This window comes from Homarus americanus, unplaced genomic scaffold, assembly GCF_018991925.1.
Source record: "Homarus americanus isolate GMGI-L3 unplaced genomic scaffold, GMGI_Hamer_2.0 scaffold56009, whole genome shotgun sequence".
NCBI classification, from domain to species: Eukaryota; Metazoa; Arthropoda; class Malacostraca; order Decapoda; family Nephropidae; genus Homarus; species Homarus americanus.
The window spans coordinates 2,343,626-2,370,809 of NW_024739542.1; the positions used below are offsets into that span (position 1 = coordinate 2,343,626).

The window sequence follows — 27,184 nt, forward strand, 5'->3', positions numbered from 1 at the left end:
AAATTAATTTACACACACACCTCAAACATCTTGTCTTTACCGAATTAGTAATTAATCCCAACAGTAACTTTTATTTTTTAGGGGGTGAGAGCAACATGTCAAGCTTCCCTCATCTGCCTCTAAACTGTGTATGACTATGGAGACCAACACCCCTCCCTCTCCCAGTTCTTAAACAGAAGATAGAATCATACGTCCGACAACCAGAACCACAGGCATCCCCCCCCACCCATAACATGTTGAAGATATCGTACTGGTTAATTAAATGCTTCTTTACTGCATATGGCTCCTATTAAGTCTGCCAATATTGCGATTATAACTCACATCGAGAGAGAAATTTAATATGACATGAAGATTATACACTCCAAGCTTATTATTTCACCTGATACTTAAACACTGTAACAGTAACCTCCTCCCCCCCCCCCCACCTACCTAGATGAGCATTAAGGTGTTAAATCATCAGAGAAAAGAAGCTGTGGACGACTTAATCATTTACGTGATCTAAAATTCCTTTCTAGGTGCCAGTCAGTCAGTCAGTCAGTCAGTCATTCAGGTAGTGAAATCAATGTGTGAGAGACGCGACTTTAAAAAGTACAGTGTGATGACGTGGGTGTGGTGTCTGGCCTGGGCGGGCGGGGCCACATGTAAAATAGTGGAGAGATCGATGAAACATATTAGGTGCGACAGGGTCCCCCCTCTTTCGTGTGTGTGTGTGTGTGTGTGTGTGTGTAGTGTAATGCGTGTATCCGCTATAGCCACTAAGACGATCACCAACACAACCATAACAACTATCACAACCACCACCACCACCACCTGACCCGTCACTACAACCACCACCTGACCCCTCACTACTACCACCACCACCTGACCCCCCACTACCACCACCTGACTCACCACCACCACAGTTCAAGTTACTATACCTACACTCACACAAATGAGTGGGCCTGGGTCGGTGTAAGAGGAGGAGGAGACAGGGTGTAAAAGGGTGTTTGGGCAGGATAGGAAGGATGCACAGGGATAAGGATAAGGGAAGAGGAGATAAGGATGAGGGGTGAAAGTGTCAGTAATTGCTTGTATGGAAAGTGGATATGCATGTGGACACAGATTGGGGTGGGTGGGTAGTGGGGTGGGGAGAGAGAGGGTGGGTTCGTGTTTTAAACGTGTATGAGAGAGAGAGAGAGAGAGAGAGAGAGAGAGAGAGAGAGAGAGATGGATGTGGATAGGCAGATGTGATGGGTAGGTGAGGTGCGGGGCGGAGCAGGACGATAGGGATATACTGTACTTCCGGCGTTGGTGCGCACTACTTCACCTTCCACCACCACCACCACCTCGTCCTCCACCTGGCCCAGGGTACAAGTACGGGGACGATCTGGGTACGGTGAAGGTCTGAGGCCGTCTGGAAAAGGTTACTGACCCTTCTTCACTACTGTCCGTCCGGGTAAAACACACTGGCGGCAACATGACCCGCGTGCTCGTTCTTCTTCTCGGCGCGGACCTCAGCCATCTATCTTTTTTAATTCCCCTGTCCATTATTCCAACCATCTCTGCCGCTCCGACAAGATTAGGAGAAGCTTCTGCCAATAACCACCACATCTTGGCTCTCTCTCTCTCTCTCTCTCTCTCTCTCTCTCTCTCTCTCTCTCTCTCTCCTCAGGCAACTTGAGCGAAGGGAAAGAAATTGTTGATATTCTCATGTAGCCTTGTACAGGGAGCTGACAGCCTGTTAGTTAGTTAACACCCTCCCCAAACTTTTCTGGGCGTCTCTCTCTCTCTCTCTCTCTCTCTCTCTCTCTCTCTCTCTCTCTCTCGATATACCGTAAACTTTCTCCCTGAACCAGACTACCAAAAGATACATTTTATCATTCTCTAACAACTATGGTCTTTCTTAGGACGTAAAATCAACGGCATTAAGCTGGGACGAGGGGAGGGGCAAAGCTTCAGGTGATCTATTAAGTCTATTATGATAAGGCTCTTTATAAACCTATGCTATTTCTACCTTTGATTAATTAAACATCTTCCAGGTAACTCTTATGGACTCAGGGTATACGACACAATGCTGTTTCTAATAATAGATTTTTTTAATAAATATTTTTTAAGGTGTGTGTGTGTGTGTGTGTGTGTGTGTGTGTGTGTGTGTGTGTATAACTTTATGCAGTTTTGTGTTTCATCATTGTAGGTGAATATAACACGCCACTTGTATCACGACCTAACCTAAACAACAACAAAAACAACAACAACAATAATAATAATAACATTAACAATAATAATTCCCTTACTACTACAACTACAATAATAATAATAATAATAATAAATAATAATACCACTACTACAACTACTACTACTAATAATAATAAATAATAATAATACCACCACCACCACCACCACCACTACTACTACTACTACTACTACGACTACTACTACGACTACTACTACTACAACTATAGATGGCTGACGAACATCCCATCCTCAACATCCCCAGCTCTTCAACAAGCTACGTCAATATACATTTTTAATCACCTTTTGTCCCTCAAGTACTCAGGTGCGGATAACTTTTGTTTTTTAGCCAAAACAATATTTGTGTCTTCAAGGAAATGATTTTTTCCTCTCTCTCTCTCTCCCATTATCTTTCTTCTTTCCCTCTTTTTTTTCCTTTTTTTACTATAATTTTTCCTCTTCTACATAATTCTCCGTTTCCTCTCATTTTCTTCTACCTTTTCTCCTAAATCTCTCTCTCTCTCTCTCTCTCTCTCTCTCTCTCTCTCTCTCTCTCTCTCTCATCAACACAGCCCCCCATATTCACCACACGTACCAGGCGACGCAGCAAGCCGCCATTATCGTCTATAAAACCATCAATTTAAGTCCATCTATGATATATATATTTATTTATCTTCCTTCCTCCTCCTCCCCCTTCTACCCTTTATGAGATGCGAGAAAAGGGTCCTCTCTCTCTCTCTCTCTCTCTCTCTCTCTCTCTCTCTCTCTCTCTCTCTCTCTCTAGGAATGACAATATGGGTTGATCAATGAGTTATGGGTCGAGGGGTTCTGTTGAGCTCCTGCCAACCATAACCATTATGATCACCAGCGCTACCACCATCCATCCCTACCACAACTACCACTATCATCCACGTTCATTACCCACGCTTCCATATCTACTTTCAACCACCACCAACTAACAGACAACAACAACAACAACAACAACTAACATCTTCACTCACAACCAACAACAACAATAACCACAAAAATTACAAACTACCTTCTCCACCAACACCAACCACAACTACCACCACCATCTATATCACTAACCCCCAACACCAACCACAACTACCACCACCATCTTCTACCACTAACTAACAACCACCAGCCACCTTCTATAAACACAACTACTACCAATCATCACTACCTACTACCACAACTACCACCACCAGTAGCGGGAAAAGAGCTAAATACGAGAATAAATTAACCTAACCTAACCAAATCAAATCCAGGGTTCTAACATCAAAACTCAGGTACGGTTTTGGGGGATTAAATTGACTCACCGAAGATGTGCTGACAAGGAGGATAATCCCTACTCCCTCTCTCCCTACCTACCTACGACTCCTCCTCCTCCTCCCTCTTCTTCCCCCACGATTCATCCTCCCTCCCTCATGACTCACTCTCCTCCAATCTACTTATCAATCCCTCATCTATTCATCAACCCTTTCGTCCATTCCTCTATCCCTACCTCTATCCATCCATCTATCCAAGGTACTCTAGACAGTACTAACAACCTGGTAACCAATCCCATGCCCATTAACTCTCTCCTCACCACTCAACCACAATCAATTACACCTCTCAACTCCCCGCAGGACACAACCCTTCCATTTCCCTCCCCCCTCCTCCTCACCACCTCTAACCCTCACCAACCTACAACATCTATCCTATCTATCTCCTTATCTTCCTCTCTTTCATCCTCTTCCTATTCTCCTTCCTTTTCTTGTCTCCCTCTCCTTCCTCCCTCTTTTCGTCTCCCTCTCCTTCCTCCCCTCTTTTCGTCTCCCTCTCCTTCCTCCCTCTCTTATCATCTGCCCCCCCTCTTGTACCCTATTACACTATCTATCCCCCCCCTTCATCTCCTCTCCTAATCCCCTCCCCCTATCCTCTCTCTACTCGTCTCTCCAGGTTTGTGGGCCCCAATAAGGCCCTTATCTTGGCCTCAATCCAGCTCCTCGTGACGTTGGCAAAATATCACAGCTACTTCCACCAACCAGCTCTCTCTCTCTCTCTCTCTCTCTCTCTCTCTCTCTCTGTCTCTGTCTCTCTCTCTCTCTCTCTCTCTCTCTCTTCTCTCTCTCTCTCTCTCTCTCTCCTCTCTCTCTCTCTCCTTCAAATCCACAAACTTCAAGCAAATTCCTTGACTTCGCTACCTTGGCCAGGCTCACCAAAGTGTTTTGAAAATAATATAGCATCATAATATAAAAATCCAGATATACCTAAAAATATTTATAATTATACTAATCTAAAAAGTAAAGACCTGTGTATAAAACATAATAATAATAATAATAATAATAATAATAATAATAATAATAATAATAATAATAAATAAGGATTACAATGACAAAAAATAAATAGAGTCGACTTGTAAACAGACTCCCACGATAAAATCTACGGTATATTCAAGGTAGGATTCAAGTTACACACACACACACACACACACACACACACGAGGGCGGACGGACCAGCTGACAAACAATAACAAACCCAGCACCACCGCCGTCGTCATAACAGTGATACATGACATGCTGTCTTGTGCCCATAACACGAGGATAATAACAATAACATCAGCCTCTCCAAACAAACACACACACACACACAAAATTAAAGAAATAAAAATAACGACAATAACAAGATAACGAAAATAATAAGAACTGAGGGGCGGAAGAGGAGAGATGGGAGGGAGGGATGGGGATGGGGAAGGGGGATGGGGGAAGGGGGAGCGTTAAGGAAGATGCTACTACCCATGGTGCCAAGAGGAGCCAGCGGGCGGCCTCCTAACTCAGGGGGGAACAAGACGAACACCCGATGGTCAAGTCCTGGAGACCATTACTCAATAACTACACAGGGAGGGGGAAAAATAAAGGAAGAGGGGAGAAATGGAAGGAGAAGAGGGGAAAATGAGAGGGAGAAGAGGGGAAATGAGGGGGAGGAGAAGGAGAGAGGAGGAAGGAGGGAGGAGAATTAAGCAGGGAAACACAGGAAGAAAAAATTACGAGAGAAAATAGAACTAAAAAAGGAAAGGATGAATAAAAGAGAAGGGGGAAGAACTGGGAGAGAGAAGGGGAAAACACTGAAGGGAAGAGAGGGGAAAGAAGGGGAGGGTTAAAATCGCAGCGAGGGGGAAAACGGAACAAAACAATACGCAGTGAGGGGAAAGAGGTAGGGGAAAACGGACATAGCAAGTAAAAGGGGAAATAAGAGGAAGTAGGAAAGGGAAACTGACATGAAAGAATGATGAGAGAGAGAGAGAGAGAGAGAGAGAGAGACGCAACTTGACTCACCCAGTTGCTAATTATAAACGTCAACTTGTACCTCACTATCAAGGGAGGGAGGGAGGAGAGAGGGAGAGAGAGGAGAGAGGGAGAGAGGGAGGGAGGAGGAGGGAGGGGAAGAGGGGGGTGCAGAGCAGTAAAGGGGGGAGGACGTAGACAGTAATAGAGGAGGAAGGAAGACACGGCAACAAAATAAAGGTTGGGGGAGAAGGGGTTAATATTACAACACAATAAATGAAGGAATTAGACACACCGCAGTAAAAATAAGGAAACAGACATCAAACAAAATCAAAAAACAAAACTCGCACGTCAAAGAAAACAACAAACACAACGATGAAGAAAAAAATCACCCAAACAAACTCAGTAGACCTGGAACTCTTGTTTAGTGTAATAAATGACTTACTGTATATACCAGAAAAAAAAAAAAACAAGGACTATTTTCTTTCTTTTTTTGTCTAATAAAGAGAGGCATAAAGAAAACGAAGAGAGGGAAGGAAGGAGAGTCAATGGGATGTGGTCTTAAAATTTTTTTGTAAGGTAGTGTGGTACAATGGTTGGTTTAATAATGGCAGTGGTGTGTGGCCACACTAGTTACCTATGACCACATCGGCTACTGGATGGACACACTAGTTACCTGCGGCCATATCGACTAATGTATGGCCACACTACGGCCACACCGGTTATATACTGTATGGCCACACCCCACCCAAATGTGAGCCAAATACGATAAAATTTTATGACTACAGTTCCTGCTGGAGTGGCAAACTGATTGAAACAGTTTATTTAGCCAGAAAAACACAGATACAGAGTGGATAATAATAACAATATTAACATGGCTGAGCCAGTTGAGAACCTGAGCTCTCTTGTAGGCACCTGATATATACTGTACATTTATCTCACGGAAGAATAGAGTAACATTCAGTATAATTTGGTAATAACACACACAGCATTGTTGTAATAAGAACATATCAGAATGTTACCACGGTTACCACTTCGATATTTATTTATTTTATTTATTTATTAATTTGTATTTGTTTACATTTATATTATAGGTATATACAATACTTAAGTTACAGTGGAATTAAAAAACATAAATATGATAAAGGAGGGAAGAAGTACATCATGGGTTGTATTAAGGTTGAACAAGAGGACAGAGCTGTCAGGATTATGTCAAGTTGGCAAATATATTTTTTGCAATGATCACTGTCTCCCTCCCTCCGTTCCTTCCCTCCCTACCTCCCTCCGTAAATTCATCCTTCTTTCCCTCCCTCCCCAACGATAACCTAACCTGACCTAACCTGACCTAACTTAACCTAACATAACCTAATCAAATTTAACCGAATATAACCTAACTTAACCAAACATAACCTAACTTGACTTAACGTAACCTAACTACACGGACGCCTCTACATCCTGAATCGACTAGACGCACAATGGGCTATAGAGACAGTTCTGGCCTTCAATCAAAAATAAAAATAAAATAAGTCATTTAGAGTTTGTCAATGAGGCTTAAAGTTAAATCCGATCAGGGGGATTTCTCAAGCGGCCCGGCCCGAGATTACCCCGATACTTCATGTCTATGGGCCGTAAAACTGCTCCCTACATTACTGTACACGAGCTGAGCCAACCTGGCGATTTGTTTATATAGTATGTACGTGTGTGGGGAGACGTGGACGAAAACCCAAGTCTAAAAATTTGGGACTTAAATCACCAATCACCACTCAAGTCACTAGTTAATGAAACGGTCACCACTCAATAAACCAGTCATCCATCTAAGTCACCACCTAGTCACCAACTAACACTCAATCACCAGTCAAGGTCACCACTCAAGTCACCAATCAAAGTCACCATTTAATGAAACAGTCACCACTCAAGTCACTACTCAGTCACCCATCACAGTCACCACCCAGTCACCCAACTGCGTCTACCACACACCATTACCTCCCGTAGTTATTTTAGGGACGGGGTTTTCCAGCACCACAACAAAGTTCACCCCCCCCCATACCTGTGCCACACCTGGGTCTATATGTTACAGGCTGCCAAACAAAGAAACAAACAAAAACCAAAGAAATAAAAACGAAGACACACGAGAAATGGGAAAATAAAAACTAAGACAAACATGGAACAAAGAAACAGACATTAAAACAAACACGAAACAAAGAAACAGACATTAAAACAAACACGAAACAAAGAAACAGACATTAAAACAAACACGAAACAAAGAAACAGACATTAAAACACATGAAACAAAGAAACATATTAAAACAAACATGAAATAAAGAAACATTAAAACAAACATGAAACAAAGAAACATTAAAACATGGAAAAAAGTAACAAACAATAAAACAAAGAAACAGACACGAAAACAAACATGAAACAAAGAAACCGACATTAAAACAAACATGAAAAAGAAACCGATATTAAAACAAACAAAAAACAAAGAAACAGACATTAAAACAAACATAAAACAAAGAAACCGACATTAAAACAAACATATAACAAAGGAACAGATATTAAAACAAACATGAAACAAAGAAACAAACGTTAAAACATAGGAACAGATATTAAAACAAACATGAAACAAAGAATTACATTAAAACAAACAAAAACAAAGAAACAAAAACAACCACACCAAAAACAAACAAAACAACTACACATAAAATAAAGAAACAGTCACACACGAAAACTAACAAAGAAACAAACATGAAAGAAAAGAAAAGGGAAGGTGAAAACAAAGAAACTATAACATATAAACAAAGAAACATTCGCAAACCAACAAGAAAACCAAACAATAACATTCACAAACCCACAAGAAAACCAAACAAAAACATTTACAAACAATAAAAAGAAACACAAACAAGAAAACAAACAAGTAAACAAAGAACTCATAAACAAGAAGACAAAGAAACGTCAACAAACAAGAAGACAAAGAAACGTCAACAAACAAGAAAACAAACACTCAAAAACAAGCAAAACAAAGAAACACTCAAAACTGACAATAAAAACAAAGAAACTCAAAACCTGACAACAGAAACAAAGAAACACTCACAAACCTGACAACAAAAACAAAAACTCGCAAACAAACAAGAAAATAACATGAAACATTCACAAACAAACAAAACAACAAAACTCACAAACCCAACCAGAAAAAAAAGAAGCAAGTAGAGTGCTCTTAAACAAAAAACAAGAAACAAATAAACAAAGGAAACCTCACAAACAAACAAAAAAGATGACTCAGCAGGTTGTGGCTATGTTAGTGGAGCTCATTACACGTCTGGCAGCGAAAATATATCAAGATATTTAGTAAAAAAAAACCAAACAGTATCTACTCCATCACGCTCAAGTTGGTCTAAAACGTGACCAGTCAAGTCAGTCAGCCAGTCAGTCAGTCACGAAGGGCGGGGGGAAAGAGGGGAGAAAGAGGGGAAGGAGAAAGAGGGAGGAGGGGGGAAAGAGGGAGGAGGGTGAGGGGGCACTGGGCTAGGTTAACTAATGCTGTCAATAAGTCAATGTCAATCTCTCTCTCTTTAATACTTCAACATTTATACACACACACACACACACTAGCAAAGACACGCTAACACTCACGCACATAAACACTTAAACACACTCAAGCATTTACACACACACACAAACCTAATACCTTGGCTCGTGTGACCTTAAAACAGTCGTGTGCCCATGACCTAAACCAGTGATTCCCAAACTGTAAAGGAGGGGGGGTACAGGGGAGGCGTGAAGCCAAAAATGTTTCTATTTTTTGCTCAAAAAGAATATAATGGTGAAACTCTTTCAGGTATAACTCTCTCTCTCCGTTTGAATCTTCCACACATCCGTACAAAACCAAAGTATAGCAGTCACCCCCTATCAGTTTTCTATCATTTCAACTCTTTCTCCTTACACAACTTGTACACGTCACGGATACCATATTGACTCTCACACTACTCGTATCTTTCACAACACTACCAGCCACCGCTCTTCTTCAGTTACGGTATGTAGATTTTACATAAAGGGGGGAGGGGTTGAGGACTTGGCAAAAAAGCATAAGGGGGCGTCATGTTAAAAAGTTTGGGAACCTAAACCAAACCAAGAGACCGCAAGCATAAACAACAATAGACAAAAACAGACTAAACAATAGACAAAAACAAACAACAGATTAAACAACAATAAACAAAACAAATGACAGACAAAACAATAAACAAAACAAACAACAATAAACAAAACAGATAACCAACAAAACAACAATAAACAAACAGACTAATTACACAAGATAAAAAATATTTGAGGTTAACCCCCCCCCCCCATCAAAATAGGCAATTAACTCTTGCCGTAATTAATTCAAATTCCAAACATTTATTCAGACACAAACAACAGTACAGGTGTAGAAATTCCCACCAGGTACGGCAGCGTCATAATATGTTTACCTACACCTGTGATTTGTTGTTTTTTGACCTATGAGAAAGAGAGATTAATCACGGGTAATATTTGTGTTAAAGTAAAAGGTATTCGGCCCATATCTTATCTGTATTGTACTAAGAAGCGCAAAGACACACACACACACACACCTCCGCCACACACACACACACCCAACGTACTCAAGGAGGCGGGTGGCTGGCCTGATCACATGGCCTGATAATTACACAAAGGAACACACCATCACCAGCAGCGAGAGAGAGAGAGTAAGAGGAAGGCAGAGAGGGAGGGAGGGAGAGGAGAAATAACAGAAACAACACAATAACAGCAAAAATGGGCTCTGACACCACTGACAGTCCACACAACACAAAAGATGCTCTGACAACACTACATAAAACAACACAACACACGCCTTGACCTTCACCCCTTGACTAAAATTAAACCTTGGCAGCCACTTAACCTGTGTCCGCCAGCCAAGTTTCGCCCAAAACGTCACCCCTTATATAGTGGTATTTTGACCAAGCACATACACACATTCATACATACATACATACATACATACATACATACATACATACACAACCACACAGGCATATAAATACACAAACCGTAAACACACACAAAGGCGAACCAAGAAATATGTTATATCCACAAAAAAATGGAGGAAGAAACGGGAATAAATAAAGGGATAAACAACAGAAACTGGAAAAAAAGAGATTAGAAAAAGCATAAAAGGAGGAAAGGGAAAGACGAAAATAAACAAGGAAGAATGATCAAAACAAAAAAGAAAATGAGGGAAATTACGAAGAAAAAATATAGTGGAGGAAAATAAATGAAAGAATAAAGGAAGAAGTAGATAAGGGAGGGAAGTGGGAGAGAGGGGAGGAGTGGGTGGGGGTGTAGGGGGAGAGAAAGTGGGTAGGGGAGAGAGGGGAGGAGGGGGAGAGAACCGGACAAGACACACCCATAATCGAGCCAGCTGGTTGACGCCTAGTGAAAATAAAGACAAAGAAACAACAACAAAAGACACAACAACAAAAACAAAGACAAAGAAACAACAACAACCAAAGACAAAGAAACAACAACCAAAGACAAAGAAACAACAACCAAAGACAAAGAAACATCAACCAAAGACACAACAACAAAAACAAAGATAAAGAAACAACAACCAAAGACAAAGAAACAACAACAACAAAGACAAATAAACAACAACAACTAACGACAAAGAAACAACAACCAAAGACAAAGAAACAACAACCAAAGACAAAGAAAAACAACAACCAAAGACAAAGAAACAACAACCAAAGACAAAGAAACAACAACAACCAAAGACAAAGAAACAAAGAAACAACAACAAAGACAAAGAAACAACAACAACCAAAGACAAAGAAACAACAACAACCAAAGACAAAGAAACAACAACAACCAAAGACAAAGAAACAACAACAACCAAAGACAAAGAAACAACAACAACCAAAGACAAATAAACAACAACAACCAAAGACAAATAAACAACAACAACAAAGACAAAGAAACAACAACCATAGACAAAGAAACAACAACAAAGACAAAGAAACAACAACCAAAGACAAAGAAACAACAACAACAAAGACAAAGAAACAACCAAAGACAAAGAAACAACAACAACCAAAGACAAAGAAACAACAACAACAAAGACAAAGAAACAACAACCAAAGACAAAGAAACACAACAACCCAAAGAAACCAAGATCAGGTTTAACCCAAAACAAAGACACTAATGAGAGAAATCCAAACAATATGTAAATTCAAACAATCCAAATTATAAACAAATTCAATAAAAACAAACAAAATCAAACAATCCAAACAAAATAAACCCCTTCCAAACAAGTAAACAAACTCGCAATCGGAAACAAAACACAAAATCACCATAAACAATTAACAAAATCCTTTCAAACAAACTAAACAATTACAAGCAAGAAATGAAACTAAACAAGTCATTCCAAAATAAGAAAACTTAAAAAAACAAGCAAACAAGACACTTCACACAAACCAAACAAGTCCATACAAACAAAATCTACAAAAAATTGTCTTTCACAGAACGAATAAATAATTGTACTACTGTACAAACAAAAGCAAACAAAAATTATCAGGTTATATAATAAAATAAAAGCAAATAAAACAAAAACTACAAAGAAACAAACTCAATTATTCTAAATAAAAGTAAATAATTATAACAAACAAAACCAGCTCGCAATTATTACAAACAAAAGCAAAAAATAATAAAATATCTATTAAAAAAATTAAATCTAACAAAAAATTTACATCCTAAAAATTAAAAAAAAAACACGAGATAAAAATATTTCAAGCAAAGAAACAAATAAATACAAACACCCGGAACAGAAACAACAACAATAACAATAAATCCTTAACAAAAAAAAAATTAAATTAAACTTGACAAAAAATTTTACTTTACCCAAAATAGCAAAAAAAATATTCACGTAACTTTACAAAAAAAAACATTTATAAACAAAAATTTAAATTTACAATAAAATTTAAGTTTAACAAATAAAAAATCAACTTTACAACACACTAACAACTGCTCGGGGACAATAAGCAACACAGGGAAGCCTTGAGGCGACTTCAAACAAACAAACGAACGAACGTCCACAAAGAAACCCAACTGTGTTCTTTTGTAGTAGTAGTAGTGGTGTGTGTGTGTGTGTGTGTGTGTGTGTTTGTTTTACTGTCCGTCAGTGGGGTGGAGAGAGGCGGAGTACAGGTCATCGTCACCTGAGAACGGAGGGAGACTGGAGGGCAGGGTGGGGGGGAGAGGTGTGAGGGAGGGAAAGCAGAGTAGCAGGTAAAGAGAGGGAGGGAGGGAGGGAGGGAGGGCCCGTGGGCTGGCCTAGAGGTGAGGCTGAGCTTCACAGATCAATACTCATGTCACACGCTCCTCCACCCTCCTCTCCCACCCACTACCTACACCTATCCCATCCCACTACCTCTCCCTACCTCCACCTCCACCATCTTCTTCCACCCACTCCCCTCCTCTACCCACCTCCTCCACCCCTCCCAGCCATCCCCACTTAGGCTACTGATGCTCAACCTGTCCTAGTGTGTGTGTGTGTGTGTGTGTGTGTGTGTGTGTGTTAGAAAAAGGAAAAAATGTATTAGGGATTCCATACACGTACATACAATCACCGGAGGAACCTGTAAAAACACTAACCCACACCTGCAACACTGTCAATACTTACACCACACACCTGCAACACGCAATACTTAAACCTTCACACACCTGCAACATTGTCAATACTTACACCACACACATCTACACACACCTGCAACACTGCCAATACTTACACCTCCACACACCTGCAACACTGTCAATACATACTCACACCTCCACACCTGCAACACTGCCAATGCTTACCTCCACACACCTGCAACAGTCAATACATAATCACACCTCCACACACACCTGTAACACTGTCAATACCCACACCTCCACACACCTGCAACACTGTCAATGTACTCCACCTTCACACCTGTAACACAGTGTACCCTCACGTCACACACCTGCAACACATAAATACTTACACCTCCACACACCTGAAACAGTCAACACACTTATTCACACCACACACACCTACAACACTGTCAATACATACTCACACCTCCACACACACCTGCAACACTGTCAATACTTACTCACCTTCACACACACACACACCTGCAACACTGTCAATACTTACTTACACCTCCATACACCTGCAACACTGTCGATACTTACATCTTCACACACACACACACACAACATCGTCAATACTTACACCTTCACACACCTGCAACACTGTCACCACGCCCCAGCACCATACCGCCCCGTACCTGCAAGATGAAAATACAAATGAGTTTTACCTGTAAATTAGCTGTGAGAGAGAGAGAGAGAGATTCCGGGGGATTCTTCCTGTATGCCAGCTTAACTCTCTCTCTCTCTCTCTGGAACATTATACAAGAGCCCCCCAAAAGTAGAGAGCAGACATCATGAGTCAATATGTAAATTTGTTAAGGCTAAGAGGGTGTAAACAAGAGGTTCTTTTCGTGTAAATTGATTGGTAACATAAGCTCGTCAGGTCCATCCCCTCCCCCAACCACCCCTCTCTCATAACACACACACAATGCCACGCCTACCACACACGCCATCATACACGCCACCATTATCATCATCACAGCTCATCATTATTACCACAATACACAAGCCACGGTCACTACAGCTAAAAGTATAGTTTATAGTGTTTCAGTGTTTCATCTCCAACACTGTCCATCACAACCACCGCTTAATTATCTACCACCCTCTTAGTTCATTCCTACCACATCCTGTAACTACCACAATTCATTACCACAATCAATCAACAAGTATCTATCAGCTACAACAATCAGGTCTTGTCCACCACCATAACCACCACAATCCCAACCACAACCACCCCTAACCACCATAACACACCAACATTCTCACCTTCACCTCAGTCCCTCACGCATTCTTCTTCACGCCCTCCTCTCTCTCTCCCTCCTTCCCTCTCCACCTACATCCTCTCCCATTACAACATTCTAAAATGTAACTCTCCCTTCCCATACAGACACCTTCACAACGCCCCTCCCCCTTCCTATCCCCCACAAGGAATAGGCAATAGGCGGAGAGGGAGGAGGTTCCCTATCCTAGCCTGCCAACCTACTACCATCAGTGGTTTCCGAAGGGTGGGGAGAGAGAAAATGGGCTAGACAGACAGACAGACAGACAGACGAACGTATTACTGTCATTTAGCCAAACAACCTTATCAAGTTCAGCGCCACTACCCTTCTACTAACTGCTTCCACTAGTGGGATTTGCCTCATTACAGGACCCTCACCAGGAGGAAAAGGGGGGGGGTGAGGGGGAGGAGGAAGGGGCGTGCGGGACAGCCTCTTTCCATTCTTGATGATTCGTAAGTTGTTTATTATTTTTTATCACTAACATGGCGGTATATGAACGAGTCTCAACTGGCCCTATGACCTTCGGTAACTGAAGGAATATGGTGTCGATGTGTGTACTAAGACTCGACTATACCTACACACAGGGCGGCCAAGCAGTATAGCCAACACATTTATATATTTCTCGTATAAACAGCAAAGGGGGACAACCTTGACGCCCCCCCCCCCATGAAACGTTTATAAACAGGAAAAAAAAAAAATCGATGTTCACTCCCCCGTCCTGGAAAAAAAATTAAAACTTATGATTATTACCGAGCCTGGGCGAATAGTGGTGTGTCTCCCCGCTGACTGGTGCTGTATCTGCTGCGGCTGTGTCTAGTGGGGGGGTAAAGTGATGAGGACCAAGGGAGGATGGGAGAGCCAAAGGATGGGAGAACACACATATATATATATATATATATATATATATATATATATATATATATATATATATATATATATATATATATATATATATAGCACCAGCCTCACTCTAAAATTGTCACCAGTGCATATTGATCTCCCCAATGTATACTAATCTCCCCATTATATACTAACCTCCCCACCACTATACACTAACCTTCCCTTACTCACCCCCACCCCTTACACATACCATTTGCCAATTGTGAGGGTGTTGGCAGTCAACCAGCAAGGGGAGGGGGAGGAGAGGGGAGGTAGGGACTGGAAAACGTACGGTAATGGCCAGGGGAATTTTAAGAGGCCATTTTCGGGGGGAGGTGGCGGAGGGAGAGGGGGTTGACTGAGGTAGGGAGGGAAAGTGGGATCTGAAATGCTGAGATGGGAAAGGGAAGGGCAGAGACCATAAGTTTGGAGGTGGAGGAGGGAAAGTTTTGAAGTATTTTAAGATAGTGTATGGGATTATGTATAGGGTTTGAGGGAAGGAGGAAGGTTCAACTAAATCACCACACCCTTCCTCCTCACCTACACCTCCCCCTCCCTTTAACACCCTTTCCTCACCTGGAGCCCTCCTTCCCTCCCATACCCTTACACCTTCTTTCTCACTCCTACAGCCCTTTCCCTCCCTCCTACAGCCCTTTCCCTCCCTCCCACACCCCTTTCCCTCCCTCCTACACCCCTTTCCCTCCCTCCTACACCCCTTTACCTTACTCCTACACCTCCTCTCTCACTCACTTATCTCTCCTATCCATTATACATCTTCACACAATTCTTCAGCGTGATAACATGGAGGACCTCACCCCACAGGTCTCCCCTCACCCTACAGTCACCCCTCACAGGCCTCCCCTCACCCTACAGTCACCCCTCACCCCACAAGCCACCCCTCACCCACAAGCCACCCCTCCCCACAGGCCACCCCCACAGGCCTCTCCTTACCTCCGCCAGCTTGGGCAGATGTTCGTCAGGCACGTCACGTATCAATGGCTCCCTCAGCGCTGCCGTATCAATGTTCCCGACCAGGACCCTTCTCAACGCCGCCACCGCTCACAGCAGGCCCAGCAGTGAGACACGTTAGTAGGAACAGCAATAACAGACAGAATACTAACAGCAGTCGAGAACAGCAATATCACCACTGGACACGGCACCAGTAACAGACAGCAGGAGGAAACATCAGCCCAAAAAGACAGCAGTGATCACAGCAGCAGCAGACAGCAGGAGGAGGAAACATCAACCCAATAAAACAGCAGTGATCACAGCAGCAACAGACAGCAGGAGGAAACATCACCCCAATAAGATAACAGTGATCACAGCAGCAGCAGCAGCAGACAGCAGTGGGAAAATCAGGACCCAAGAGGCAGGAAATATGAGGATATGACCAATGTTTATGTGAGGGTGTGTGGTGATGGGCGGCCGAGACGTGCCCTGCCACCCAAAACCACTATCACCACCACCCACCCACTACTACCACACACCGTCACCCACTACCACAAAGCATCCACCGTCACCCACTGTCATCCACCCCCAGTATTAAGAGATCCTTCAGTGTAGATGACCTATGCGATGTTATTTTTAGTCTGTAGGTTTATGTACTGTAGTCAATAAAATATCTATCTATCTGTGTGGTCAGGCGGCGTTTGCGATTACCAACTTGTTCATTGTGTATGGGGGGGTCACTTGGGGGTGCACAATAAAATGGCAAAACCCAAATTCAATTCACCATCAATCTTACCAACACCATTAGTTTGACTTTATGTAAGCATGTATTTGTATTTATTTTATGTATGACTGTATAGTACTGTATATTACGTGTGTATGGATGTATGCACGTATGTATACTATCAATGAAAGAAAAATACCTTAAATCTCTTTCCCCCCCAAAAAAATTTAGGTAGTGTAGTACTGAACAGCCCCTTCCACCCTCCTACTCCCTAAAATATCTTCACCACTCTTCCAACCCCACTCCCTAAAGTCTTCCTCCCTCCCTCCCTCCCGCCCATTCCCCACTCCCTAAAAAGTCTCCCACACTGCTCCACACATCTTTTCGGCTGGTTCTTTCCTTCCTTCTTGCTGGCGGTGATAAATAACATTAATGCTGGTGAGAGAAGTTGTTTTACATGATTTACCCGCCGCTAAATCTTACATAATGACTTAGAAAACTGGCCAGCCAACTTACATCTGTTTCACTGTTAACACGCCTCGTCTCCTCCTCAGCCCCCCCCCCTCCTCCTCCTCCAGACCCGACTATGCATTTATTTTTCACTTTACTCCTGCCTCCCAAAAATTTATGCAGAACTATACATAAGCATACATATGTGAACTTAAAGACACAGACAGACAGACAGACAGACACCGCCAGGAATACTAACGAACCAACAGACGTGGAACTAATGTCAATAACTATCCAGGAAATAAAATGAAGTAACATGACCCGGATAATATATAAACAAAAAACAAAGTATAATCCGGATACTAACATAAAAACAAGTACTTGAGTGGACTTCTTGTATTTTCAAGTACATTGAGTCCAAGTACAAGTAGTGAATAATTTGTATCCCTGAGTCCAAGTATGAGTACATTAAATTGCGTCCTCAGGTACAAGTACAAGTTAGGTGAGATTCTGTGACTTTTTCCCTGGATTCCCATACCCGCGTCACCTTGTCCACTGCCCACACTTCCTCATATCTGAATCCCCCTCCTCCTCCTCCCTCTCCTGACCCCCTTCCTCTTGCACCAGCCTGACCCTCTTCCTCCCTCCCCCACCTGACCCCCCTCCTCCCCCCCCACCTGACCCCCCTCCTCCTTACCTGACCTCTCCTCCTCCTCCTTCTTTCTACCTGACCTCCTCCTACCTGACACACCTCCTCCACCTCCCCCTACCCACCTGATCCCTCGTTCTCCTCTTCCTTCCTCAACACCATCCAACCACCACCTCCTCCTACCCCTACCTACCCACCTGATACCACCACGTCCTGTCCTCCAACACTCCTCTCCAACACTCATTACTCCACACCTTAATGGCACCGCCAACAATTTTACGATACTAAATCCTCATAATTGGCTGCACCTCCACACATAAAGGTCAATTATAAGGCACTGCGCACGTCTGCCAAATGGCCTGACCTCGTCCAGTCATCCCCCCTTCACCACCAACCACCCACCCCCCCCAACACAGTTCTTGCAATATGGAACAAGCACCACGACTCTCCAATCTAGCTAATGCAACACGACGTGACTTCTCTCTCACAAACACTAAACTGTTCCTGGGAGTCCATTAAACTCCTTGAGAAAAACTAAACTAGAGAGGAATTTAAGAAAAAAAAAATTAACAAAAAATATGAGAGAGAGAGAGAGAGAGAGAGAGAGAGAGAGAGAGAGAGAGAGAGAGAGAGAGAGAGAGAGAGAGAGAGTGTGTGTGTGTCCTAAAAAAATAATTAACTAATCTTCCAGAAAAAAAAATTAATGAAGATCTGCCAGAAAAAAATTACCTTTACAAATCACTTCAAAAGGCGTCAAAACAATTACAGCTGTAATTGTAACAGTGATTTAAATATAGTAGTGATTGTAACAGTGACCTAGATACAGTAGTGATTGTAACAGTGATTTAGATACAGTAGTGATTGTAACAGTGACCTAGATACACTAGTGATTGTAACAGTGATTTAGATACAGTAGTGATTGTAACAGTGACCTAGATACACTAGTGATTGTAACAGTGATTTAGATACAGTATAACATCTGGAATAGTACAATAGCATGGTGGTAATAAATGTTACCACGGTCATCACTTCAATATTTATTTATTTATTTTATTTATTTATTTATTTTATTTATTTATTATATTTTTTTTAGGGGAGAAGGAGGAGAAGGGAAGGGGAAGGGAGGAGGAGGAGGAGTAAGGGAGAAGGGGAGGAAGAGTAAGGAGAGAAGGGGAGTGGAGGAGAGGTGGTGGGGAGGATAAGGGGAGGAGGTTATGAAGAGGATGGAGGGAAGGTGAATATGGAGGGAGGGGGAGGAGGGAAGGGGAAGGAAGGAGGCGTGATGACGAGAGAGGGAGTTGAGGAAGAGGAAAAACGGATGGGGCGAGGAAGGGAGGTACTGAGAGGAGAGATCGGGGAAGATGGTGAGGGGAGAGGGTGAGGAGAGGAGAGGGAGAGGAGATGGTGAGGGGAGAGGGAGATGGCGAGGGAGGAGAGGGAGAGGGAGATGGTGAGGGAGGGAGATGAGGGAGGGGGTACCAGAGTGCCTCAGCAACAGACGTGTTTAAAATCACATTAGTGGTCAGCTGGACAGAACGCACCAGACGCTAAAAAAATATGAAGAAAAAAATGAGGAAAAAGCAAGAAGCCGCCTCCGCCGCCCCCATCACCTCCTCTCATCCCCTCATCTCCCTCTCTTCCTCGTCCCTTACCCCCTCTCCTATCTCCCCAGGTGTACCAACACTTTAATACGACCATAAGGGCTTAACCTAGTCTTATAACATCGTCTGACTCCCCACCGCCCGCATCTAACACTCCCTCAGCTGCATCTCCTCCCATATCCACCCCTCCCATGTCTATTTCTCCCTCATGCACCTTACTTCCAGTCACTACCCCTTTCTATTCCTCCTCGCCTCAACCCCCCCTCCCCCCCCTTTCCTTACTCTCCCTCACCCTAGCCTCCCATCATTCCCAAGCCTTTCCCTATTCCCTTCCCTAGACTCCTCCCTTTCCCCATAACTCCCTCGCCTAGACCCTCACCAGGTCTCATCTACAGCTTAATATCACCATCAAGGACTAAGTTGGTCTTATAACACGCCCCCCCCCTCCTAACACATTTCAAATCCTCATCTAACACACAATGGGCAGAATTCAGCTTAACCCCCACCTTCCTTCTGTAGCCTTAACCCTCCCTTCTTCTTTAACCCCACCTTCCTTAGCCTTAACCCCTCCCCTTCTTTCCTTAACCCCCTTTCTTCTGTAGCCTTAACCCTCCCCTTCCTTCTGTAGCCGTCACCCCCCGCGATCTAGAGGTTGGTGGTCACTACGCAATAGGTCTCGGATCAATAATAAAGGGGGTCTTGCGCAGTGGCGTAAAGGAACTGTGGCGTATAGGAACTGTGGCGTATAGGAACTGAGGCGTATAGGAACTGTGGCGTATAGGAACTGTGGCGTATAGGAACTGTGGCGCATAGGAACTGTGGTGTATAGGAACTGTGGCGTATAGGAACTGTGGCGTATAGGATTTGTGGCGCATAGGAGCTGTGGCGTATAGGAACTGTGGCGTATAAGATTTGTGGTGTAAATTAAATGTGGCGTATAGGAACTGTAGTGTAAAGGTGCTGTGGCGTACAGGTGCGTAAAGGTGTTTTGGAACGCCAACAGGTAGACGAGTCCGTGCTTGGAAAAATTAATTAAAGGTTGAATCTACAGGTTATCTAATTCACAACTTAAATAATCCACAGGTTATCCAATCCCAAGATTAACGTATCCACAACTAGCCTAATCTGACCTAACCTAACTACACCTAACCCAACCCCCAAGTGTTTAATTATCAGGTGAAATAAACAGGGTAACTAATCTTCAGGTGATTCCTTTTGACGTAGCTTATAATTATGTTCGTCACTGTGCCATAGTTCCCCTGTACGTCCATAGATGGCGTTCAATGTCCTGTAGTTCTCCTGTACGTCCATAGATGGCGTTAAATGTCCTGGAGTTCCCCTGTACGTCCATAGAAGGCGTTCAATGTCATGTAGTTCCCCTGTACGTCCATAGATGGCGTTCAATGTCCTATATTTCCTCTTTACCATCATAGCTGGTGGTCACTGTTTCCTAAAGCAACGGGCTTTGGGGGGAAAATATCTCCACGCTCAGCCGCTCAAGCCTTCAACCGACGAAATTTTTTCAAGCATTTTTTCGTTCAGGGATTAAGTTTTTTCTCACATTTCTGTTTTTTCTCACATTTGTCTATGAAAACATGCTACAAAAATAAGTACAAAAACAATAACACTAATGACAATAATAATAGTAATAATAATAATAGAGATAATAACAAATAATAACACCAATGGTAATAATAATAATACAACACGACAAAGATCAAGCCCAGGAACCACCACCCTCCCCAATATTACAGGTGAGACACAGGTAAGCTCTGTTGCCTCTACAAACACCCACCGCTTTATCTGGCGCTAAGTCAGACAGCCCCAAGTCCTTTACATCTTCTAAAGGCATCAACTTAACCTTGTGAGGACTCTTGTGTATGGCATTATGAAGGTTAAGGTTAGGTTAGCATTAGGTTATGTTAGGTTTACGTAAGGGCGTTCATAAACAAATGAAATAAGCTAGGATGTCTTAATAAATGATATCCGATTTATTATTTCCATACACATAAGTTTACATTCAAATCTAAATTAATTTCACAAAATAAATATACAACTCAATTACCAAACACAGAGTCCAGTGCCACGGTGCCAATTTACGCCGATCCGACAAGAGTGCCAAGACACACAACTGCTTGTTTCTCAGTGAAGATTTCAAGGTATAGAATCTGTATTGTTTCTGGCAGATCCCACGTCAACACCCGGATCTAACACAACGATTAAGCCATCTAAAGTTTCCGGTTCACACTACAGACAGACAAATGGACACAATCACCTCTCTCTCTCTCGTCAGTATGTTAATGTCACACAAGACCCTCCAAGCATACAACGCACCAATTAAGGCACGCGAGTCTTAATGCTACTTCACATTATGGTCAAACTTTTGACACACGACTGCATAATCGACCTTCCCCCGCCTCCACCCCTCACGCCCCACCCACACCCTCCCCCGCCCATATCCCCCACTCCAGACAGGGCCGCCCACCTCACCAGGGGGTCGTAAAAGCGTGGGCTAATGGGCGTTTCTCGACAATGGGAATTTGCAGTAGTTTTAAAGAGTGCGTTATGACTCTTAAGAATGATACACAGGTCGGATATGCACGCAAAAACAAACAAAAACACACACACACACACACACACACACACACACATACATCCATCACTATACTCAGCCTCCGTAGAGAAACTTCAAACCCCTGGACTGTGAAATCGACAAAATTCAATAAAAAATATAACTATTTAGCCATATTTTGAAACCCAGAATAATGAAATAAATTATTAAAGTAAAAATAAAACATTACCCCCCCCCCCTTCCCCTAAAAGCGATATTTGTAAAAGAAAAAAGTTAAATAAAAACCATAATAAAATACCTCTCTAATCATCTTACATAATTTGATCTTGTCACGGTCCCCCGGCGCTCAGCCTTGAAGAAGATGATGGGTGTGAGAGCCCCTGGGATCACCGCTAGTCTCATGAGATTAGTCTTACGTTACTCGTCTCAAGATGCCTTAATGGGTCAAGGACAAAACACACACACACACACACACACACACACACACACACACACACACACACACACGATCATGGTGATGTTAGTGTACTAAGAGTTGGTGGCATGGGTAGTGGTGCGTAGCGGTGGTGCGTAGCGGTGGTGCGTAGCGGTGGGGGTGGCAGGGGCAAGGGTTTAGGGTCAAGATACGCAGCAGCTGGCGCACACCCCGGACCCCCCCCGACTCTGCTAGAGAATCAGGTCTTAAAACCATCCCACGACCGAATTCCTGAAACCTCGAACCACAAAAATTTGAACTTCCCCCCCACCGAGTCTTTGAACCTCGAACCCCTTTAAAGAGATAACGAAACCACATTCCAAAGGTTTGAATCCGGACTCACTGATACACTATATGAAACATGTTAATTATGACGATTTTGTTATCTACTTGAAAGATAAGGATTTATCATGAGGTTCAGGGGTTCGTGGATCATGGGTTCAGGAGTTCGTGGGTTCAGGGATCATGGGGTTCAGAGGATCAGGAGATCAGGGGTTAATGGGTTCAGGGATCACGGGGTTTAGGGGATCGTGGGATCATGGGGTTCAGGGGTTAGTGGAATCATGGGTTTCAGGGGATCATGAATTCAGAGGATCATGGACTCAGGGGATCAGGGGTTCGGTAATGGGTTTTTAGGCCTGACGGTGTTGTGGTCACCCATTGGCGTTTACTACTGCCCACTACCACCACCTAACTCCTCCACTATTGAGACAACACGACTCTTCCTCTCCCATCCTCTACCTCTCTCCCTCCACCTCCTCCTCTCTTCCACTCCACCTATCTCCTCTGTTCTTCCACTCCACCTTCTTCCTCCCCTCCTCTTACACTACACCTTCTTACTACTCTCCACTTCCACCTTACGTCCACCACATATAAATACAACCCACGACGTAAAAACAACAACCGACGACGTAAAAACAACCTCACGACGTCAATCCCACATGTATAACGTAGCTGGTCAAAAAAAAACGAGTGTTTCATAATACATTGGCTTCGTTACGTGTGTGTGTGTGTTTGTGTGTGTTTTTGTCTTGTTTTTTTTTCTCCTTAAGACGTAAGAAACAGTTGCAGCAGCCAATACCCAGCTGGTGGTGATTGAGGGAGGGGGGATAAGTATGCGTGTCTCTGCCCAGGATACACCACCATGACCCCCTGCTGCGTAGAATGATCGGAGGGAGGAGAGGGGAAGGAGGAATGGAAAAGGGAAGGGAGGGGAGGAAAGAGAAGAAGAAGAAGAAGAAGAAGAAGAGAGAGAGAGAGAGAGAGAGAGAGAGAGAGAGAGAGAGAGTCGAAATCGTCACAGGAGGGGAGAGAGGAAGGAGAGGGAGGGAAGATGGGGGAGGGAGTGATGGACGATACACGTAAGAGAGCCAAGAGGAGGAACTGGCTTGTCAGAACACGATAGTTGTAGGGAGCACTGCCAAGGGAGGGAGGGAGGGAGGGATGCAAGAAAGGAAAAGGAAGGAAGGAAAGAAGGAGGGAGGGAATAAGGTATGGTGAGAAGGAAAATACGTGAAGAAGAAATGGATGGAATGGAAGTGGAGAAGGAGGATGATGAAAATATGGATTAGAAAACGGGAGACAGAATGGCAAGAAAAAATGAAAAATACCATCATAAACCGAAGACAATATGAGAGAGAGAGAGAGAGAGAGACGATAGGTAGAACCAAGAAACACAACAATAACTTTCCAGTAATCCAATTATACAAGGGAGGAGAGGGAAGGAGGAGGAGGAGGGGAAGAGAACGAGCAGAAGTAGGAGAAGCAGGGGAGAGGAGGGTGAAGAGGAGGAGGGTGGTGATAACATTTTATAGACAGGAGTGCAGATAAAGTTTAATAGTAGCGAAGGGGGAGGGAGGGATAAGGGGGAGGAGGGGTAAGGGGAGTTGGGGTAAGGGGAGGAGGGGTGGGATGAAGGGGGGGGCAGAAGGTAAGGGGGAGGAGGGGGAGGAGGGACATTACAATAAACGAGGAAAGGGGGCACAACGGATGATAATGATGGTGGAGAGAGAGAGATTCCAACCATTACGCACGCGCGCACGCCCCACACACTACTTAATTCTCAACTCTAAGGGAAAGACGAACCGAATTTCAATGCGGTAAAGCGGCCTCTCTTCTCTCACACTACCTCATAACCACACTACCTCATAACCACACTACCACACTACCACATAACCACACTACCTCATAACCACACTACCTCATAACCACACTACCACATAACCACACTACCTCATAACCACACTACCTCATAACCACATAACCACACTACCACCACTACAACCACACTACCACATAACCACACTACATAACCACACTACCACATACCCACACCATAACTACACTACCATATATCACCATAACCACACTACCACATAACCACACTACCACATAACCACACTACCACATAACCACACTACCACATAACCACACTACCTCATAACCACACTACCACATAACCACACTACCATATAACCACACTACCTCATAACCACACCACCATATAACCACACTACCACATAACCACACTACCATATAACCACACTACCACATAACCACACTACCACACACCTTACCACCACACCTCATTAGCACGGTGCCACATCCATAACACACCACTACCACACCACCAGGAAACCTTACACCCACCACCTCGATACCCGACGGCGGAGTACTCACCCAGATTGATTTATCCCCCCCCCCTTCCCCCTTTTTCTCTAACCTTGGGGGGGGAGGGAGGGGGTAAGGGGTGTCATTATCATCACTACCATTATCATGAGCAAAATCACCACCACCACCATCATCAACGCTACGACACACACACACACACACACAATCTCTAGTGTTATCACAGAGGCCATGTACCGACCACACTCCCTCACCATAATCTCTTTCCTCCCATAAACTGTTCACTCCCTTTATCCCTCCTCCCCCCCCTCCTTCATCTCAACTTCTCTCTCCCTCTCCCCATCAATGTTTCAGCAGGTGTTTAAGGCTATGTTAGGTTAAGGATAGGTGTATGCTAGGTGTATGCTAGGTTAGGTTAGGTTAGGGCAAGGTTATGTAGGTAAATTTGGTTAGGTTACGGTGGTTAATCATCATCATCATCATCATCATCATCATGTTAGGTCAGGTTAGCATTAAGGTGGTTCATCATCATCATCATCATGTTAGGTTAGGTTAGCATTAAGGTGGTTCATCATCATCATCATGAGGTGAGTTAAGGCAGGATGCACTAAAACTTCAGGTGACCCAACAAGATCAACCCCACCTCAACCTGTTCCTTCATAAGCAGCTTTTTGAGAGTTCTTCCCGTCTACTGGTAAACCTGATGATTCAGTAAACCAACGGTGCTAAAGCCACACCTCTTACCTGTTCGAGTGACTGATTAAAACATTACCTGCAGTCTATTCAACGTAACATCCTGAAACCGAGACAAACAGACAGACACTTCCCATTTTCGCCAAACTATTTTACTATCTTTTTCAAGTATCTTTGCGGGTGAGGATATTGGCAACCGCAAGACGCTGACCAAAAAAAAAAAAGGCGAAGAAGCAATAAAAGTTCGCCAAGTAGAGGTATAGGATGAGAACTCTCTCATCAGATTTAAGTAAAGTGAAAACCCAGAAAACGAATTCCTGCTGGCCCTACTATTTAATTAAAAGGTTTAAACAAAAGGCAGAAATAAAAGTACTGTACAGGTAGAAATAAAATGAGAGATGGAAATAAATTACAAAAATACAGGTAAAGGTGTACTTCAACCACACGTCAACACCTGCCTCGTCGTCTCCAGGATTTCCCCCAAAGTGCTTACCAAGATTGTACAGTCAATATATTGATCTATTTTTTTATTTATTTGAGTTGTGAAATGTGATCTAACTCACTCACTCAGTCATGCATAAGTAACGACAAAAATGTAGTAATATGGCCTCTACAAAATAAATAAATATGTTTTTTACAAAAATAAATAAAATGATTTCTACAAAAATAATAATAAAATGACTTCCACAAAATACAACATGTCTTCTACGAAAAACAATATGGCTTCTACAAAAAAACAATACTGCTTCTACAAAAATTTTTAAAATGGAGGAGGGTGAGAGGGACTGTGGAAGGGGGGGGGGGGGCTCTGGAAGGTTGCCTGTCCATTCCTGATGGGTAAACTACCTTAACACACACACACGCGCGCACACACTAGGCCTAAGGGAACGAGGAACCCTAGCCTATAACCCCCCCACCAAGGGCTTCACTGGCCAAAAAAGCATAGGCCTACCAGGAACCCGGAATTTAATAACAAACCGATGATTAGTCATATATATAAATTCTCAGACATACATCTACCACTTTTATGTACGTTAGGTTTAGGTTAAATAAGGTAAGGTAAGGACAAGTCAGGTAAAGCGCCTACTCCCCCGCAGTGCCACAACACAGTTCCGTGGAGCCATA

The 27,184-nt window shown here is 43.2% G+C and overlaps 1 protein-coding gene across 1 annotated transcript in view; it reads right to left on the reverse strand.

Annotated features, from left to right (window-relative positions):
* Positions 1-27,184, reverse strand: part of LOC121874856 (tRNA dimethylallyltransferase-like) — a 114,634-nt gene that overhangs the window by 18,536 nt on the left and 68,914 nt on the right. The window contains exon 3 of the mRNA XM_042379148.1: positions 13,744-13,798. Within this exon, the coding sequence (XP_042235082.1) occupies positions 13,744-13,798 (55 nt within the window). The remainder of the gene's footprint in view (positions 1-13,743; positions 13,799-27,184) is intronic.